Source organism: Sinohyriopsis cumingii, chromosome 7, assembly GCF_028554795.1.
Source record: "Sinohyriopsis cumingii isolate HCF-2022 chromosome 7, ASM2855479v2, whole genome shotgun sequence".
In the NCBI taxonomy this organism is placed as follows: domain Eukaryota; kingdom Metazoa; phylum Mollusca; class Bivalvia; order Unionida; family Unionidae; genus Sinohyriopsis; species Sinohyriopsis cumingii.
The window spans coordinates 26,326,360-26,348,157 of record NC_142967.1 but is presented as its reverse complement, the minus strand read 5'-3'; the positions used below and the strand labels follow the sequence as shown (position 1 = coordinate 26,348,157).

At 34.4% G+C, this 21,798-nt stretch overlaps 1 protein-coding gene across 3 annotated transcripts in view; it reads left to right on the top strand.

Moving 5' to 3' along the window:
* LOC149794928 (uncharacterized) overlaps nucleotides 1–21,798 on the top strand; it is a 137,691-nt gene that overhangs the window by 53,592 nt on the left and 62,301 nt on the right. For 2 of the 3 annotated variants that reach the window (XR_016422214.1, XM_089964568.1), the window contains 3 exons: nucleotides 4,296–4,560; nucleotides 13,756–14,001; nucleotides 16,313–16,474. Coding sequence is in view for 1 of the 3 variants with exons in the window: in XM_089964568.1 (XP_089820694.1) it covers nucleotides 4,296–4,560; nucleotides 13,756–14,001; nucleotides 16,313–16,474 (673 nt within the window). In the remaining 2 variants the exon portion in view is untranslated. Of the gene's footprint in view, nucleotides 1–756; nucleotides 877–4,295; nucleotides 4,561–13,755; nucleotides 14,002–16,312; nucleotides 16,475–21,798 lie in introns of all 3 variants that reach the window. The other variant, XR_016422213.1, reaches the window with a different exon arrangement.

Sequence of the window (21,798 nt, the reverse complement as noted above, 5' to 3'; positions counted from 1 at the left end):
AATATAATGTACCCACACATTATCAAGTGTCTCACCAAATGCAGTATTAATATAATGTACCCACACATTATCAAGTGTCTCACCAAATGCAGTATTAATATAATGTACTCTCTCATTATCAAGTGTTTAACCAAATGCAGTATTTAAATAATGTACTCACTCATTATCAAGTGTCTAACCAAATGCAGTATTAATATAATGTACTCATTATATCTAAGTGCATGAGAGCCTTGGAGTATACCACCATTTAAGCCTGTACATGATAAATTTACTAACACCTATTGCACTGGGATCCATGACTATTCCAGCTTTATAACAGATACCATGTTATAATGAAGGGCCTTGTATCGAAGGAGTGCTCACTTAGTGATTGACTTATGAGTGTTAATAATTTAGGGTCTTATAGTGAGGGAACGATCACATAGTGATTGACTTGTGTTAATAAAGGTCATTATAGTGAGGTAGTACATATAGTGATTGACTTATAACTAACTGGAATAAAGATGATTTTAGTCTGTAAAAATTATTGAGTATAAAATTATAGAGGATGTTCTCAGTTATTGACTTAAGGAATCACACCCACTCCCACCACTGTCCAAATGGAGGTATATAGAAACCGTGTCCAACTGTCTGTATGGTGTTTATGCTTAGTTTTGCCTCAAAGGTTTAGAAACAATTTGATATTTAGGAATCATGTAAATATAAAATTTCAGCCATAAATTGACATAGTATGTAAATTTGACATTCACATTTCAGCCAGAGTGCATACTGGCTTGAGGCAATCTCCAAGTTTAAAACTGCATTCTGCCAGACTAGCTTCACAACAGTTCCCACCTGACGAGAGCGATGGGACAGTTGAGGATATCAAACAGTCAGGTATTGGGGAAATATCCCAATTGTGTGCAGTGAACTGGCATGGTGAAATTTGCAGTGTGTTAACAATAACATTATATTTTGTTGGTATGCTGTGGTATGAATCTGGTTTCTGTTTTGTGGCATCATTTTTTCTCTTATAGTTTAAGTATTGTCTCATGTCATTTGTAAAATCATTCTTTCTCTTTTATTTTGGGTATGTCTCAACCGATTTCTGTAATCATTCTTTCCTTTATATTTTGGGTATGTCTCAACCAGTTTCTGTAATCATTCTTTCCTTTATATTTTGAGTATGTCTCAACCAATTTCTGTAATCATTCTTTCCTTTATATTTTGAGTACATCTCAACCAATTTCTGTAATCATTCTTTCCTTTATATTTTGGGTATGTCTCAACCAATTTCTGTAATCATTCTTTCCTTTATATTTTGAGTATGACCACTATGGTGGCCTAGTGGTTAGAGCTTCCAGCTTGGAGGTCATGGGTTCAAACCCTGGCCAAGTCATACCAAAGACTTATAAAATGGTACTAGCAGCTGCTTCTCTAGGTGCTCAGCATTAAGAGGCTAATGTTAGGACTGGTTGGCCTGGTGTTAGGATAAAGTGACTGAGTGGGACATGTTGCTACATGCCTATGGCATGATGCCCCAGTGCTAGACATCATTATAAACTGCCACACTGAAGACATCATAGCGATATGACTGAAAAATTGTTGAAGCTATATTAAAAATCCCAATCACACACACAAACACACACGCGCGCACACATTTTGAGTATTGTCTTACCTATTTTGTATAATCATTCTTTCTCTTACATTTTGTGTATTGTCTCACCTAATTTCAGTAATCATTCTCTTATATTTTGAATAATATATCACCTGATTTGTGTAATCATTCTTACTCTTATATTTTGGAAATTGTCTCACCTTTGCATGGTGACATATATAATCACTTTTGGGCAGCAGTGGCATCCGGACCAACAACATTAAAGTCCTGTGTTTAGTTTTTAAAGCCTTGTATCTTTTTACATTAAATGCTGGTCCTCATCTGTTTGAATCTCAGGCTTGACCAATGTGGGTATGTGAGTAAGCTTGCCAGTAGCTTCCCGTGGATTGGTGATTCTTCCTACCTAGGGTGCTGTTGCAAAGTACATAATATTACATTTGCATAATAAAATGGGACCTGTGACCATACCCACCTTATACTGAGATATTTTGTATATATTATTATTATTACATAATAAAATGGGACCTGTGGCCATACCCACCTTATACTGCGATATTTTGTATATATTTTATTATTACATAATAAAATGAGACCTGTGACCATACCCACCTTATACTGAGATATTTTGTATATATTTTATTATTACATAATAAAATGAGACCTGTGACCATACCCACCTTATACTGAGATATTTTGTATATATTATTATTACATAATAAAATGGGACCTGTGACCATACCCACCTTATACTGAGATATTTTGTATATATCATTATTATTACATAATAAAATGAGACCTGTGACCATACCCACCTTATACTGAGATATTTTGTATATATTTTATTATTAAATAATAAAATGAGACCTGTGACCATACCCACCTTATACTGAGATATTTTGTATATATTATTATTACATAATAAAATGGGACCTGTGACCATACCCACCTTATACTGAGATATTTTGTATATATCATTATTATTACATAATAAAATGAGACCTGTGACCATACCCACCTTATACTGAGATATTTTGTATATATCATTATTATTACATAATAAAATGAGACCTGTGACCATACCCACCTTATACTGAGATATTTTGTATATATTATTATTATTACATAATAAAATGGGACCTGTGACCATACCCACCTTATACTGAGATATTTTGTATATATTTTATTATTAAATAATAAAATGAGACCTGTGACCATACCCACCTTATACTGAGATATTTTGTATATATTATTATTACATAATAAAATGGGACCTGTGACCATACCCACCTTATACTGAGATATTTTGTATATATTATTATTATTACATAATAAAATGAGACCTGTGACCATACCCACCTTATACTGAGATATTTTGTATATATCATTATTATTACATAATAAAATGAGACCTGTGACCATACCCACCTTATACTGAGATATTTTGTATATATTATTATTATTACATAATAAAATGGGACCTGTGACCATACCCACCTTATACTGAGATATTTTGTATATATTTTATTATTAAATAATAAAATGAGACCTGTGACCATACCCACCTTATACTGAGATATTTTGTATATATTATTATTACATAATAAAATGGGACCTGTGACCATACCCACCTTATACTGAGATATTTTGTATATATTATTATTATTACATAATAAAATGAGACCTGTGACCATACCCACCTTATACTGAGATATTTTGTATATATTATTATTATTACATAATAAAATGAGACCTGTGACCATACCCACCTTATACTGAGATATTTTGTATATATTTTATTATTACATAATAAAATGAGACCTGTGACCATACCCACCTTATACTGAGATATTTTGTATATATTATTATTACATAATAAAATGGGACCTGTGACCATACCCACCTTATACTGAGATATTTTGTATATATCATTATTATTACATAATAAAATGAGACCTGTGACCATACCCACCTTATACTGAGATATTTTGTATATATTATTATTACATAATAAAATGGGACCTGTGACCATACCCACCTTATACTGAGATATTTTGTATATATTCTATTATTACATAATAAAATGGGACCTGTGACCATACCCACCTTATACTGAGATATTTTGTATATATTATTATTACATAATAAAATGGGACCTGTGACCATACCCAACTTATACTGAGATATTTTGTATATATTTTATTATTACATAATAAAATGGGATATGTGACCATATAATCTTATAATGAGGTATTTTGAACATAATATTAATATTACATAATAGAATGGGATCCGTGACCATTTCCAACTTATAATGAAGTACTTTATACTGAGGTATTTCTCTGTATGTCTAAGTTTGTAGTACTACTTACAGAAAGCCGTGTCATTGTATGACATAAGTAGATGCTGCATTCTGTAGAACCCTTGCTTCTGTAATTGGAATGGTTTTTCCTTGTATGTGTGATTCTTGTTTCTGTAATTGACATGGTTCTTTTCCTGTGACATGAGGGAGTGCAGGCTAAATTTACCAAAATTTCTTTCGTTCAGACTGTATTTTGAATTGTGATATCAAGGCTAATTTAAAAATTACTCACTGTATGCAAGCTAGTTCTCCACATGCACTATTTGTTCTACAGGGATTTTCCTAGGTAATTGTATCCCCAAAATTATTCAAAAGAAATCGATATTTTGCTCCTTTCAGTGGATGAGGATGGAAACGGATCAAGTAGTAGCTCTGATGAATGGTCAGATGACGGGGGAGATCTCAAAGAGTATGCGTACCGTCGTGTCCAACAACGGAGCATGTCCACTGAGGAAGCCAACAGAATGTCCGCTTTAGCAAGGGCAGAGCTTGTTGGGCCCGTCAACAAGTCAGCTGAGCTTCACACGCAACTCAGCTACACAGAGAGAAAACAAGCCAAAACAGCTAAAATACAAAAAGCTGGTGCAATGGGAACTGTTGAAAGGTACAGAATAAACTAATATACCTTATACCATGTAATAAATAGTTTTTTTTATACATATACACTTTCTGAAAGTCTGCATGGCTGTTGTATCATATAAACATATATGCACTGACAGCAGTTTGAGACATTTAACATGGCCTGGTTGAGTATACATTTAACATGGCCAGATTGAGTATACATTTAACATGGCCAAGTTGAGTATACATTTAACATGGCCAGATTGAGTATACATTTAACATGGCCAGGTTGAGTATACATTTAACATGGCCAGGTTGAGTATACATTTAGCATGGCCAGGATGAGTATACATTTAACATGGCCAGGTTGAGTATAAATTTAACATGGCCAGGTTGAGTATACATTTAACATGGCCTGGTTGAGTAAACATTTAACATGGCCTGGTTGAGTATACATTTAACATGGCCAGGTTGAGTATACATTTAACATGGCCAGGTTGAGTATACATTTAACATGGCCAGGTTGAGTATACATTTAACATGGCCTGGTTGAGTAAACATTTAACATGGCCTGGTTGAGTATACATTTAACATGGCCAGGTTGAGTATACATTTAACATGGCCAGGTTGAGTATACATTTAACATGGCCTGGTTGAGTATACATTTAACATGGCCAGGTTGAGTATACATTTAACATGGCCAGGTTGAGTATACATTTAACATGGCCTGGTTGAGTAAACATTTAATATGGCCTGGTTGAGTATACATTTAACATGGCCAGGTTGAGTATACATTTAACATGGCCAGGTTGAGTATACATTTAACATGGCCTGGTTGAGTATACATTTAACATGGCCTGGTTGAGTATACATTTAACATGGCCAGGTTGAGTATACATTTAACATGGCCTGGTTGAGTATACATGACCAGATGTTAGACCAAAATGTATAAATGGTAGATGTAAAAGACTTTCATAAGTAGCTCTCATTTTCTGACCAAATTTTACATTTATGTTGGCTATCAAATATACTAAGTAGTGGAAACACAGCATACACATAAATTCATGAACACATTTGATTAAATATTCTCCTGGAAACCAACTAAGAAAACTCCAAGCTAGGTACTGTGTACTCCTTTTACTTTTAAAGCTCATGGTCAGCCTGGAAAGTGCATGTCTGAGCTCGACTCTGAAATAAAAGGGTACACTTGTTTAAAGAATATAACTAGGTAAATGCTTAAATGTAATGAAATTTTCTTTTGTGGTTCCTTGGAGAATATTTGCCCAACCTGAAGTTACAAAATTCTTGTTATTTTGTGACTTGTTACCTTTGGAGTTTGAAAAATGCAACTCAATGAAATATCACAGAAAGTATGTTTACTTTTTGAAATTAGCTGATCTGTTTTAATGGGTTGAATATTTCAAAGCCAGTATGTGAAAATGGTCAGAAAATGAGAATCTTTTACAATGGATTGCATTATTTAATATCCAGATTCTTTTGTCAGAATCGTTGGGTCATAATCACTCTCCCAGGTACTGTTTAGGATTTCTCACAAAGCATGTTTTGGACTTTATAACCTAGTAACAGTTGTATGTTTTGTGGAAACTAATGCATTAAAAAATTGCTGCTCATTCCTCAATTACAAAAGCATCCATAAATTCCTGAAATTTGTTCCATTTAAACTTTAAACCTCATAATTTTTCTTGCAACTGTCAGAAATGAAAATATTTTTTTCTTTGACAAATTGATTGATATTGACAAGTAGTCTCTGTGCAGAACTCTTCAAAATAAATTGATTTGGAAGAATTGTTATGCACTGTTGAAGTCCTGTTTACCATTGTAGTGACATGTATCCAGATGGCACCATATTGCCAGGAAGGGCTGTTCTCCCTTTGTTACAAAATACTTTAGATTTGGATGAGTAAGTAAAGAATTAATCCTGATGTATATCAGCTAACTGTACTCTCTGCTCTCTTCCAGCTGTCTAAGTAGATGAAATTTATCTTTCCATTTCTCACTGAAATACAGATGCTTGAGGAGCCTATGGCAGTTGGCTATATTTTGAAAGTCATTTAAGGTTCACAAGTACCAGTTTTATTATATCTTATTGACTGGACATCTTACTTAATTGACTAATTCTTATTCAGTCTCATCAAAGCAAGATCTCTAACAAAAGGGAAATCTGACAGTCATGGATAAAAGTTTATCTTCTGGTGAACTTTTGAATTCTCTGTCCACTTAATTTTCTTTTTTTTTGCACATCAGATAAAACATTTTATGTTCAAGAGTTGTATTCCTAGCAGTAATGTTCCAAATGACACTTCCACAGCAATGTTCCAAATGACACTTCCACAGCAATGTTCCAAATGACATTTCCACAGCAATGTTCCAAATGACATTTCCACAGCAATGTTCCAAATGCCACTTCCACAGCAATGTTCCACACTTCCACAGCAATGTTCCAAATGACACTTCCACAGCAATGTTCCAAATGACACTTCCACAGTAATGTTCCAAATGACACTTCCACAGCAATGTTCCAAATGACACTTCAAAAGTATGAAAGCTTTAGTTTGAGTGGTCTATCAAAAGTTCTGCAGAACTTGACTTCGTATCAGTGCCTGTCAGATCCATAGATAAGTTGATCTTTCTTTTAATCAGATTGAATTCCTAATGTCATTAAGTGTAAATGACTTGTCTCAGTTGGATGTAAGAAATATCCCCAGCAGTTTGATGTTGTAGTATGTACTGATTTCTTATGGGTAAAACAAGCAATTGTATTTAGACACTGTTTACTGGGAAAGTCTGCATTTCGCTGACAAATGACAATATCACATGCTTTTCTTTTAGTGTCTAATGTACTAATATAAGCGGTGTTTTGTTTCTCTTTAATATTTTTCTTTGTCATATGTTTCAATGACATTCAGTTTATTAAACTCTATACCTGTATTTCCCATACTATTCAAAGAATGTAATTCCCTCGAAATAACTCCTTTTTATGTGCCAGTCTTAAATCAGGTATTGATACAGCATTCTGTCATGACTTGACAGTGTTCTTCATAATATTGACATTCCCTTTGCCTCAAGGTCAAGTTAATGCTGTGTTTGTGTGTGTGTGTGTGTGTGTTGATTTCACTGTGTTTGGTGTTTTTTTTATACATTCGTTTTTATCTATACAACCACATATACAGTATACATCTTAGTTTACACTGCTGCAGTGGCCTAGTGGTTAGAGCGTCCACCTCGGATGTGGGAGGTTGTGGGTTCGATCCCCAGTCGAGTCATACCAAAGACTTAAAAAAATGGTACTAACAGCTGCCTCACTTGACGCTCAGCATTAAGAGGTTAGTGTTAAGACTGGTTGGCCTGGTGTCAGGATAATGTGACTGGGTGGGATATCATGCTACATGTCTGCAGCATGATGCCCCAGTGCTATACATGACTATATACATGACCCTCATCCTGATCCTCTGATTGTGACAGGTTTTTATGTTAGGATTATTTATATTAGAATTACTCATTCTCATCATTAATTTAAGTTGTGTTCAGATTTAATTCATGGGGATTTATTTATTTAAATTATTCACTGGAAATGCTCAATAATACTTTCAGGCTAAATCACTATTTTGGTATCATTATGACTTTATTTAGTGTGTGTGTGATTTGGATTTTTAACATAGCCTTAACAATTTTTCAATCATATCGCAGTTTATATTGATGTCTATCACTTGGGTATCATGCCATAGACTTTAGCATGATGTCCCATCCAATCACATTATTATGTAACGAGGCTGACTAGTACTGGCACTAACCTCTTAATGCTGAGCAGCTAGCAAAGCAGTTGTTAGTACCATTTTTTCAAGTCTTTGGTATGACTCAGCCAGGATTCAAACCCACGACTTCCCACATCCGAGGCAGATGCTCTAAGCACTATGCCACTGGAGTGGTGAATTCATTAAGTGACATCTTGGTTTATATCAAGACTTAGCACATCAGCACTATCCCAGGCTTTTGCTATATAAGGGACTGTCCATAAATGACGTCACACACGGGGGGTGGGAGGGGGTCACACATTTGTGACGATGTGTGATGAGGGGAAGGAATTTGTTTAAAAAATGTGTAACATGGGGGGGGGGAGGGGTCAAAAATCAGCCAAATCGCGTGACATCATTTATGGATGGCCCCTAAGTATATTCAAGATTGGAGTTCTTTTGGAACACCATTGGAATTCATTCAGAATACTTCGTACTTTTGGACTTGTAATAGAGCTTAAGGACTATTTGGGATTTAGTTCACAATACTGTAAGTTCTTTTTAAATGTTCACTCTGTATTCTAGGGAAATAAATTCTTTGTTGAATTTTACTTGGTTTTCGCTCTTTTCTGTTACTTCGTTTAAGACGATAGAGTTATAACAGTATTTTGTATTTACATTGGCTTATGCTGACCTTAATTTAGTTTTGAATTATATTTGTTCTCAAGGAATTTTAAATAGTTTATTTCACGCTTTTACGTATTCTCTTTTTAAGTAATGCATGGACATGTAGATGATGACCTTGACCTTTCACTCATTTAATGCATAGTATGACATGGATGAGAATATATTTCAAATTGAAATTTAAGAGAGATAAATGGTGATAGCCAACAGAGTAACTCATAATTATACAGATTTATTTTAAATCAGTACCATGAGCCCTCTCATCCATATACATATTAATCTCTGATATTAAAAATGAATCATTTTGTGTCATTTAACATAAACAAGGAATACTCCAGGATTAGCTTTACTGGTCATAGACCAGAAGACCAATGTGATGTCCAATATGGCCACCAGATCATCCATCTTGAAATTAACCTTATTGCTACTTTTCCTGAAATAAAAGTCATACCTTGAAAACATTGCCTCTAATTCCTACCAAATGAATGGCCATTTCAACATGGAGTTTTCACCAATAAACTTTGTATGATACCTAGTTGGTTCTAAATGAAAATGGTGCCAGTTGCATATCCAATAATGGCTGCATGACAGCTGTCATAAAAAATCTTGTCACTACTTACTCTGAATGGATGATCATTATGACACGGGGTTTTCACCTAAAGATTTATAATTATGTCTCCTTTATTCTAAATGAATATGGTGCCAAGCTGACATCCAGTATATGCACCATTACAACTCTTTTAAAAATCTTATTATCACAGAAGAATATCAGAGATGGTTTCAACACTCAACATTTAAAAGGAAGAAATGTGTTTCATTTTGAATTCCTTGAAATCACCTAGTAGAGCATGTCTCTTGCAGGAACTCTTGTTCCCTGTGCTGAGCAGAAGTGTTTTAAATTTAGAAGCTTGTTACCAGAAACTTTGTATTTAGTGCAGTTCATTTAGGACTTGAGCAAAGGTACTAGGCAATATGAACTGGTTTACAAAGTGATTGTTTCTATCAGTTGCTATTGGGATTTTCACATGCATTCATCTACATATGCAATCTGCAGATGCCTTCTGTAATTATCTTAACTGTATTCATGTTAGACATTTGGAAATTTGATGTATTGGCCAGGGAGATAAAAGAAAGAAAGGGAAGAAGAAATGCTAAAGTGGAAGCAGAGAAAATGGCAGAAAAAGAAGTATTATTCTTTAAAACTAGAGTGAAATGCTCAGTAGGAATGTATTGTGGAATTTGATTAGCTGGAGTATGATGGGCAGTCAGTGTGCTGTTCTGTCAAGTTTGAGAATCATGAGCAGTCCAGTGTGCTATTCTGTCAAGTTGGGGTATGATGAGCAGTCCATTGTGCTATTCTGTCAAGTTGGGGTATGATAAGCAGTCCATTGTGCTATTCTGTCAAGTTGGGGTATGATGAGCAGTCCATTGTACTATTCTGTCAAGTTGGGGTATGATGAGCAGTCCGTTGTGCTATTCTGTCAAGTTGGAGTATGATGGGCAGTCAGTGTGATATTCTGTCAAGTTGGGGTATGATGAGCAGTCCATTGTGCTATTCTGTCAGGTTGGAGTATGATGGGCAGTCCAGTGTGCTATTCCATCAAGTTTGTCAGAAACATCCATCAGCATCATCTTTTGTTGTGGGTTCAAGCAGTGCATATAGGAAAGAAACTTAAACTTCAAGATAAAAGATGGAAACATACAATGTGTAGAGCATAAAAGAAATGTGAAAAGCCAGAATGTACAGAACTTGTCAGACAAGTTAATAAATATAATTATAGATGAAGTTCAGGCAGAGGAAGATTTATGCAGTAAAAATTCCAAGCACAAGGAAAGTAGCTAAATGAAACTTTTTTCAGCCCAAAATTGTCTATGAAAAGATGGCTATATTTATCCCTTTATCAGGACTCTGAGTAATGACAAGCACTTAATTTAATGGAGCTTTCTAAAAATCCACCTAATTGTCCTTTTTAGTGTAAATGGATAATTGCCTACATAAAAATTTAAACAAACTGGAAAAATAACCATATTTTGTATTGCAAGATTTTCTGGTTCATTGAGCAATATTTCCATTACTACATGTACATCTTAATGTCCTGATGCTATGTCCAGTGATCTTTTGAAAATATAAGTAAAATGAGACAACCTTATCTATGAAGCAGAGGTTTCTGTTTTTCAAGAAAGACTGTGAATCAAATTAGCTTTTAAATATATTTTAACTGACTCCAACAAAGTACTGTCTTGCTATTTGTACTAGCCCCTGCATTGGCACTGGCACTGGCACTGGCACAGATAAATGCCTATACATACGTATACTCCGACTGAATCTCAACATTTCCTTTTTCCTAGGTCCTAGACAATAGTTTGGAGTGGGTTTGATAGCACCATCACCTGTTGGTATGGGTCAGAGGGTCTGACTTTATCCATACATCTACATTTGTTGTACATTCTTGATCAAGTTTTTGCAGAGATCTCAGGGTTTTTTGCACACTGTATAATTGTTGTTATACCTGTAATCATGAAACTGGCAAGGGATGTATTTTGATGAGTAAGTACTACACTCTTGTTACAAACTGAGTCAGTGTGACCTGTAGTTTACAGTCCAGTGACTGGTTATTCTTGGGTTTTTAGTTTATATGTTCAAGTTCTGATCATGCTAAAATCATCAAACTAGTCACTGTGACCTAAATTTCACATTTTACTGGCTATGATCAAGTTTTGACATTTAGCTCATCACCAGCTAGGTTTTTTGCACCCTGTACATATTATTGTACCTAGATTCATGAAACGTACATGAGGTGCATCTTGGTGAGTAAAACATCCACATCACAAAGTTGGTCTGAGTGTAACCTGTATTTCATTTTTCACTGACTTTTGTTAAATTTTGTGTTTTAAGTTTATTTCCAACAATTAGACCTAAGTCTGTTATAATGTGCCAGCAAATCTGGATCTGTTTAGTTTGTTAGTCTTTAGAAGAAATAATATAGACCTGATCTACCCTCATATAATGTGCCAGCAAATCTGGATCTATTTAGTTTGATAGTCTTAAGAACAATCAGTATAGACCCTGATCTACCCTCATATAATGTTCCAGCAAACCTGGATCTATTTAGTTTGTTAGTCTTTAGAACAAACAATATAGACCCTGATCTACCCTCATATAATGTGCCAGCAAATCTGGATCTATTTAGTTTGATAGTCTTAAGAACAATCAGTATAGACCCTGATCTACCCTCATATAATGTTCCAGCAAACCTGGATCTATTTAGTTTGTTAGTCTTTAGAACAAACAATATAGACCCTGATCTACCCTCATATAATGTGCCAGCAAATCTGGATCTATTCAGTTTGATAGTCTTTAGAATAATCAGTATAGATCCTGATCTACCCTCATATAATGTTCTAGCAAATCTGAATTTATTGTTTCCTTATTGTTAGAACAAACTGCATAGATGTTGGTCTGCCATTGCATGATGTGACAGCAGATCAGTGTCATTGTTGCTTGCAGCTGGACGAGTCTTAAATGCAAGCTCTTACCCTGAACCTATCTCAACTTCCAAAGCTAATTTGGAATTTAATTATCTCAAGTCCTCTAGCAGCAGCTTGAATAATACAATCTTTTCTATCTCCAGCCTCATTGGTTTTGGTTGGTAAAAAACTACATCATATATTTTCTAGATAAGAGCATAAACTGGGTAAAATTATGATGCACACTGGCAGTATGAGAGATTGAAATAGATAGCATGGTTAACGGTACTATGTAATATTACGATGCACACTGGCAGTATGAGAGATTGAAATAGATAGCATGGTTGATTGACAGTACTGTGTAAAATTATAATGCACACTGGCAATATGAGAGATTGAAAAAGATAGCATTGTTGATGGTACTGCATGCAGTGTTGATACACACTGGTAGTATTAGAGATTGAAATATATATAGCATGACTGACAATAGCCACCTTACTTTCTGTATTGCTAATTCTGGAATTGCATGTTCTTCTCACTGTCCTGTCAAATTTTTCACATGGCAGTATCCATAGTAAAAATAGTATTTTATAGGTGAATTCATTTTGTCATGAAAGTGAAATTTTAAATACTGTCATCAGATATGTGTATTATGATTCTGAGTTTATAAGGGGTTACAGGTAAAAGTTCTTTTTTTCTGTTTGCAAGTGGTCACAATTAGGGTTGTCTCTAACATGGTTTCCATGGTGTTAAGAGTCTGACTGTACTAGACTGTCCCTTAATATGCCAGCCCACCATACTTTAAGCTGTAAACAAAATGTTGTCAACCATTTACTGCTGTTTGGGCTGGAACAAATGAGGTTAAATTATTGTTCAATTCAATGTTAATTCTAGCCCATCAGAATCCCAGTCTTCCAGCCATCCTGAGTCTAGATGACTACTAACTACACAGTCATAATATGGCCTCAATTAAATTTATTTGTGTTTACTTGTGCACCAGGTGGATATCAAGACCCAAATATTTTTTTCTGATGCTAACTGATAATAAGTACTTTGCTAACTCACTTTACTTCATGTACCATTAGCTATTAACAGTGACTCACTTCACCTCATGGACCATTAGCTCTTAACAGTGACTCACTTCACCTCATATACCATTAGCTATTAACATTGACTCACATCATGTACCATTAGCTATTAACAGTGATTCACATCATGTACCATTAGCGATTAACAGTGATTCACCTCATGTAACATTAGCTATTAACAGTGACTCACTCATTTTTGCCTCTTACTTTCACTTTTTTCTCCTCTGTCTTCTTTCTTTATAACAGTTTCCACTATAAGCCAAAGTCAGAGAGTCGGAATCCAAGATCGGCCATTTTGTCGTCAGAAGAACGTGAAGTCATTCATACCTGTTACTCATCAGGTTTTACAGCAGACTCAAGACCTCCTAATTCAAAGAAAAGATTAAACATTAGAAAATACAAACATATGCCTGAGACTGAATCCCTAACCATCAAGACTAGAATAGACTTATCAAAAAGTCATCCAGTTAATTTGTTAGACATCATAGAAAGGTTGGCAAAAACACTGATGGTTCTTTCTAATTTCATTATGTTCTCATATTCATCTTGCTTTGACACAATTTGAGTGCAGAGAAATTAAGCAATATATAAGTTTGTTTTTCTTCATCAATCTTTTTCAGTGAAGTTTATGACTTGAAAATGTTTATTTTATACTTTCAACAAGAAAGAGTTAATAATCTGGAGCTTGGAAACATGTATGTAAATTGTTATATAGTTACATGTTTAAAGTTAGACACATAATGTTACAGTCTTGTAGACATACATGTGTCATGTATAGTTACATGTTTTAAGTTAGACACATAATGTGACAGTCTTGTAGACATGTGTCATGTATAGTTACATGTTTTAAGTTAGACACATAATGTGACAGTCTTGTAGACATACATGTGTCATGTATAGTTACATGTTTTAAGTTAGACACATAATGTGACAGTCTTGTAGACATACATGTGTCATGTATAGTTACATGTTTTAAGTTAGACACATAATGTGACAGTCTTGTAGACATACATGTGTCATGTATAGTTACATGTTTTAAGTTAGACACATAATGTGACAGTCTTGTAGACATACATGTGTCATGTATAGTTACATGTTTTAAGTTAGACACATAATGTGACAGTCTTGTAGACATACATGTGTCATGTATAGTTACATGTTTTAAGTTAGACACATAATGTGACAGTCTTGTAGACATACATGTGTCATGTATAGTTACATATTTTAAGTTAGACACATAATGTGACAGTCTTGTAGACATACGTGTGTCATGATGGCATTCCATACTTAAACTGAGGCTGTCAGCAGTTGGATTTTAATTGTATTTTCAACACCTGCTTGGCTGTATCATGCTGAGGAATGGGAGTTAAGTATCTTTCCCAAAGACCCAGTGAGGCAGCTGACCTGGGCTGGCCTGGGTGGGTATCGAACCCGCAACCCTTGGATTGCAATTCATACCTTTTCTAACAGAGCTACCATGACTTTCTAATAGCTTAAATTGATTACTAATTAAATTAGCCCACTCACTGTTGTAGCCAAGTATTTACTTTTTAAAAAATCTCTTAGAGAATTTACTACTGCGTCTAGAGGATACCGATAATAATGTCTACATTTTTACCACTGGCACTAAAGACTTCAACCTGCCCACAAGATATAACTTCACATGAAATTATAGTATGTAAATCCCATTCTTGTCATGAAAATCTGAACCTTATTGGCTCCAAATAATCAATTTAAATGAGTTTATGTTTGTATATTCATAACTTGCATCATAAATATAATAATCAAGTAACAAATAATGAATGGATATGTATGTATGTTTTTGGGTATCAAGCACGTTCCTTTACATGAAGTTCATAGCAGTCAGGGACTTTGTGTTTATAAAATATGTACATGGGAAGGATGCAGAATACAAATGGATTTCATTTTAACACAGTTATATGAAAGATCTTTGAACTAAAAAAGATTGTTCTATCCTAAAATTTAATTGTATTCTTTTGAAACTCAACATGTACTAGTGATGTTGAGGTGCTGGGCAAACATTAACAGAACACAGTCATCTGGAAATTAGCACAATAATGGCATTACATTATATGTTGGGAAGCTTTATATTTTTGTGTTTGCAGCTTTCATGACCCACTCAGATGAATAAAGAGAATTAACTCTTCAGAATATGAGAAATGTGACTTCAAGATATGATTTTAGTAAATCTTTCTCTTGCCAATAAATATAACTGTATAAAATCTAAATCAATGTAGATCAGAAGAACATATCAGATGACCTGTTGTCTATCATTCATAGTCCTTCTGTTAGTACAAGTATAACTAACTACTAAAAGTATTGCAATGGCATTTTACACACATATTCATAATGATTGATTTTTATTGTGGATTCCTAGACATTTCAGTATTGCAATGAAATTTTACAGACACATTTATAAGGATGGATTTTTTATGTGGATTCCTAGACATTTCAGTATTGCAATGAAATTTTACACACACACACACACATTCATAAGGATGGATTTTTGTGTGGATTCCTAGATATTTCAGTATTGCAATGAAATTTTACACACACACACTTTCATAAAGATGGATTTTTGTGTGGATTCTTAGACATTTCAGTATTGCAATGACATTTTACACACACACTTTCATAAGGATGGATTATTTTTGTAGATTCATTTCCACCAGTAGAGCATCAGTCATTTTATTGAAGTCTTGTAGAGAATGTCAAGTCATGAAAATTCAACAATTTTTAAATATGAATGTAGACATTCATTATCTTTTTACTCCCATTTCAGGAAGAAGTCCTTATCCACCAGTAGCATTTTCTCCTGGAAAGTGAACCAGTTTCCCGAACCCCCACCCCCTGAATATGCCCTACTCAAGCTCAAGGAGGAACAAAAACTGGCCAAGGAGAGAGAGTTTAAAGAAAAAACAGATGCAATATTACAGAGGAGAAAGTGAGCAAATTTTTTTCATAGGACCTTTAATACAACTCTCTTTCTGTATAGCTTACTTCCATGTAATTCCAGATATAACGTGTGCACACCATGGACACTGGTAAAAACTTTGAAATGAAGAAATACATTTTTTATTATTTTAATATTCATTTCAAAAGTTTGTTAAACATTTTTAGCTAAAATCTACATTTGTCTTTTGCCAGAATTGTGTGAAACTAATCTAAGCTGCTGTATTCAGTCTTAAAGCACTAGTCAGTTTTGCCTGGTTGAATTATTTAGTTGTACTTCTGTGCAACACTGATCATGTATCTCTATTTTTAAATGTGCAATGGTTAATCCTCCTGAGACAATATCAGGGTTATCATGCTACCTGGAAGTCAGGAAGAATTCAGGAGAAAGAATTGCTTTCTTACTGACCAAGACAAGCCTAATAATTTTGCAAATATTGACCATTCTCACACTAAAATGGGCCAATTTGGCATCCACTTCATGACAGAAAAAAGGCATAAATGGTTGTAATTGAACTGATAAGTTTTATTTATTGAGTTTGTGCCTCCAGTTTTGGAGGCTGTGGGACACTTCAGTCAGTTAGAATTGCTGTTTGGGCCATTTGAGTGCTTGCCCGAAACATATTTGTTTAGTCAATTTAATGGCACAGGCAACTAGACTAGCCAGGTAGACTGGTACTCAGTTCCATATCAGTATCATTTCTTTACATGAAGAATAGAGGACCATTCTCATATCATACAGTCCCAATATATTGTCTGTGGCATATGATCATGGTAAATGTTAGGGAAAAATAATAAAGCTTATCTTGCACAGTTCCCCTTTTGATATGGAAAAGTAAGTGAAAATGCCTGTGTGATAAATCTTCGCTTGTTATTTATTAGTTTGCACTGGGAACATGATGTTAAGCATTATTGTTGATAATAAAAACCTTCAGCACTCCACTTGCCATTGCATTGAATTTTACTGTTAGACTTTCTTAATTATGTTGAGATCTACCAACTGCTTGGTGATGGACAATCCCATGCACTGGGTGACCTTGACCATGACTGCATTAAAAATACTGCCCATAGTCAGACTACATTGATAAATGTTAGGGCCCCAACTAGACGTAAGCAATGATGAGGAAACAGAGGTGAATATTACACATGTTGGAGTTAACTTAGCAGGGTAATATGAAGTTGGAGATATGAGAGAAGATGGGGAGGGTATGCCACTGACTGGTCAGTTATCTGATAGTAGTTCACAATTTGGACAGACCTCAGAGATATTTTATTCACTGCAAAGTTGTTTGAAAAAAATTAAGTACAAAATATCATATGTAAGTTCAAGGTACTTCTGCCTGTAATCTTTTACAGTTTCAGACCAGAACATGATTAACAATAATAATAATAATAATAATAATAATACTGTTTTGTTTATAGAGGGTGACTCATTAGTCAAGGACTATTCTCCCTTGAGGTCCTCTTAAGGAGAGTATAACAATGCACGTTATATGAAGATAGCTATAGTTACTGTTTATTTTAACATGTTTAGTATTAAAATACTAAATTCCATTATCTGTTAGAAACACACATGCTCATAATATCTCTTCATGAATATGCTAATATTTTCAGCAGATTTTACATAATGGAAGCTTGTTCCACAGAACTGTACCAGAGTATTGGAAGCTCTTTTTAAATTGCCTTTGATTTTGGTGCTAGAAGGTTTCCATGTGATATTGATCTAAACTGGTATTGTGTTGAATAAGGCCTGAAGATACTCTGGTGCAGTTCCATGTAGACATTTATGTAAAAGAACGGCCTTGTGAAAATCTATCCTGTTATATATTGTGAACCATTTGAGTTCTGTAAATAAAGAATTTGAGGGATGATCAATAGATGCATCTAAATTTGTGTGTGCTGCTTGTTTCTTATGGGGGCGCTCACCAGTTAATATGTACTTTTGAGAGAGTGACGTATGTAAGGTGAAGTAATTTGCATTTAAAACATGCACAGTGGAGAGAATGTTGGCATACCTCTATGCCACATTAATGTAATGTGGATGATATTTCTTTGGATATTGTACTTTTGGAAATTTTACATGATTTAAGCACACTGCTAACTAAAATGACTGCTCCCTTGTGTTAATAAATCAGCCTGAATTAGTCTAAAGTACACTATATATAGCAGCTATTAAAATAGGAAAAATGAATTTTGCCAGACCAGACAATACCAGCTTCTGAAAGTGCAATGAATGAATTACCAAATATATAAAATGTTAAAAAAAGTTATCGGCTCTTTTTTATACAGTTGACCTCTGAAGTTCAGGAAGTGAAAATGACCAAGTAGAGCTAGCACTTTTTTGAAAGGTGCACATCTGAAGTAAGGCCAAGCTGTATGCTCTATAACCCATAATACAACCATCAATCATACACCAAAATAAAGGCAATTAAAGGTTTTTTGAATTATACCTAAGATAAGGTCTTTATTAAATAGCCAGTATAACCAGTGAGGAAAGCCAGGGAAATTCTTTTTCTTTAAAATCCTAACCCTATGCAAAATACAAAACTGTAGAGCGCCACCTAAAGTTTATAAATCCTGTCAAGCACAGATTTAGCAGTTTACCCATACATTTGAACAAAAATCCATTCTTGGAAGAATATATTAATTGTAGTATCGGCTGCAAGGTTCCATAGGTAAATATTTCTTCATTCTGCTGAGTAGAGCAATTTTGGATGACAGTGTTTTACAAAGCTTATCAATATGGTCATCCCATGATAAATTATTATCTATGGGCTTACCTACAAGCTTTTCATGTTTGACATTTTCTAATGGATGATTATTTATTGCAAGAGATAGTTCTGGGTTCCCTGACTTTTGTGATCTCCCCAAAATTATACATTTTGTTTTACCTTCATTAATTACCATCCTATTTTTTGTTGTGCCCAGTTTTGGACTCTAATAAGGTCTGAGTTTAATCTCATTTGGATAACTTCAGTATCAGAACTAGGTGTACACAAGGTTGCATTGTCTGTAGACAAATCTGTATTTGTGGATTCATTATTTAATGGTAAATCATTAATATAGATAAGAAAGAGGAAAGGGCCCAAAACTGAGTCTTGAGGGACCCCTGAATGAATAGTGCGAGTTTGAGAACTAATATTGCCAATGCTTTCTTGTTGAGACCTTTGGTTTAGGTATGATCTAAACCAGTTTAAAGAAGGGTTGTTGAACCTGTAACAGTTCACTTCTTGCAGCAGAATTTCATGATCAGCAAGATTAAAGGCTTTCTTAAAGTCAAGGAAAACAATCCCAGTCATATGTCCATTATCCATTTCCTTCAGCCAAAGATCAATTAATTTGGTAAGTTCTGTTTGGCACAAGTGGTACTTTCTAAATCCTGATTGCACTTTATGAAGTAGAGAGCATGTTTAAAAAAAATTATAGACTTGAATGGCTACATGCTTTTCAAATAATTTTGACAATAAAGGTAGAATTGATATTGGTCTGTAATTCCCTGGATCCTCCTTTTCTCCTTTCTTAGAGATAGGTGTAACCTTTGGACATTTCAGTGTTTCTGGAAAATTACAACTCATTATACTTAAGTTTATGATATGTGTTAGTGACTTTGTTATTACTCGTGCTGCAATTTTAAGAATTCATGGACCAGTACCATCCAATCCAGTGGATTGATTAATATTCACCTTAATTAGCATATCAAAAACATCAGCTTTACTAACATTAACTATTGAAAAATAATTATCATCAGGAATTTTAGCTCTTATGAATGATAAAAGAGCATCAAGTTTGATTGGGATGTTGGTCTGGTTCTGAATACTGTTACTGGAGATGCTTATGAAGAAATTATTGAAATCCCTGTGTTGTATTTCAGTGTGTTGTCTAGCTGTACAGACTAGATAGTGGTCACTCGGTGTGTACACTGGCACATTTATTACACTTACTCAGTGATCTTGTTCAAGAGCACAATTAAAACTCATCTACTTTGATTGCAAAAACAGACTTAAAAACCCAATAATGTTTCTTTCCTTAAATATTTTCAGCATGTTTTCTGTTAATGGAACTCAATACATAGAGAAGAGCAGCCCCACCCACCATGGATTCCCTATCTTTTCTTTCAAAGTTGAAGTCCTGTATTTGGATAGCCTAATAGTATCAACAAAAAGAAAGATTTCATATAGACCCAGAATATTGACTGATCTAGTGTGCTGTAATATTAATTTATTCTCATTCAGTTTAGGGAGGATGTGTTGAATATTGAGGTTGATTACTTGCAGACCTCTTTTGAGGAGGCCAAGCACGTGACAATTTTTATCAGAGGATTGATTTTCAGACAAAGTAGTATGCAATGCATTGTTTTTAGACTTGACAGATTTCTTTTCATCGCCTTGATTATTCACATAAACACATGAAGACGATACCAGACAAGATCCATCTGTTGTACCATAACCACATGTAGTAGAGTTAGATACATGAGAATGTTCAATATGAGACTGATTTACATACCTACAAGAAGACATTGATATATCTGACACTTGAGCCTCAGAGGGAGAAGTAACTTGAACATTATCACATAGTTGTTTACATGTTAACAAGTTGCACTTTGTACACAAATCGGATAGTGCCTGAAATCTGTTTATAGAATTATAATTATTACATTGAAAAGTACACACATATTCTAATGCATTTTGTTGCTGAATATGTTTTGCATAGGCCTGTAAATCATTGCCTTCTACATATTGGTATGTGCACAACTTTTGTTTATGTCCTAGTTCGTTACAAAGATGGCAACGAATCTGTTTTCCATGCAGACATCGCTGCATTACATGACTGTGCTCTCCACAATACAAGCAATTTTCTAACTCATGCCTAACTCCTTTTATAAGTCTTGTGTACTGGTGTCCTATGGGGCAAGGCAGTACCTCTGTTGGACTCTGTCTTATTGGTATAATTGTTGGTTCATTCGATTGTTTTTAAAGAAGGTCCTGTATTGCATAACACAGAGTATTATGCACAGAGTATTTGAAAATTTCACACAAAGTACATAGGATATCATTTAGTGGAGTCATAAGTACATCCCTTCTTGGCAGTAGACCTGAGATGATTAGTTTACACTCTTTGTTTTTTACCTGATGGCATACAACAAGCTTTCATAATCATCCTCAGTGCCCTGTAAAGATTGACCATTACTGTAATTATTGCCACCAATGAGAAGAATTACAGTATGATATGGTGATATATCCATTTCCAATATTTTATCTGCATTAGTATTAATAGTTGCACCTCTATGGGGTTTTACGTCAGTTTTATGTAATCCTC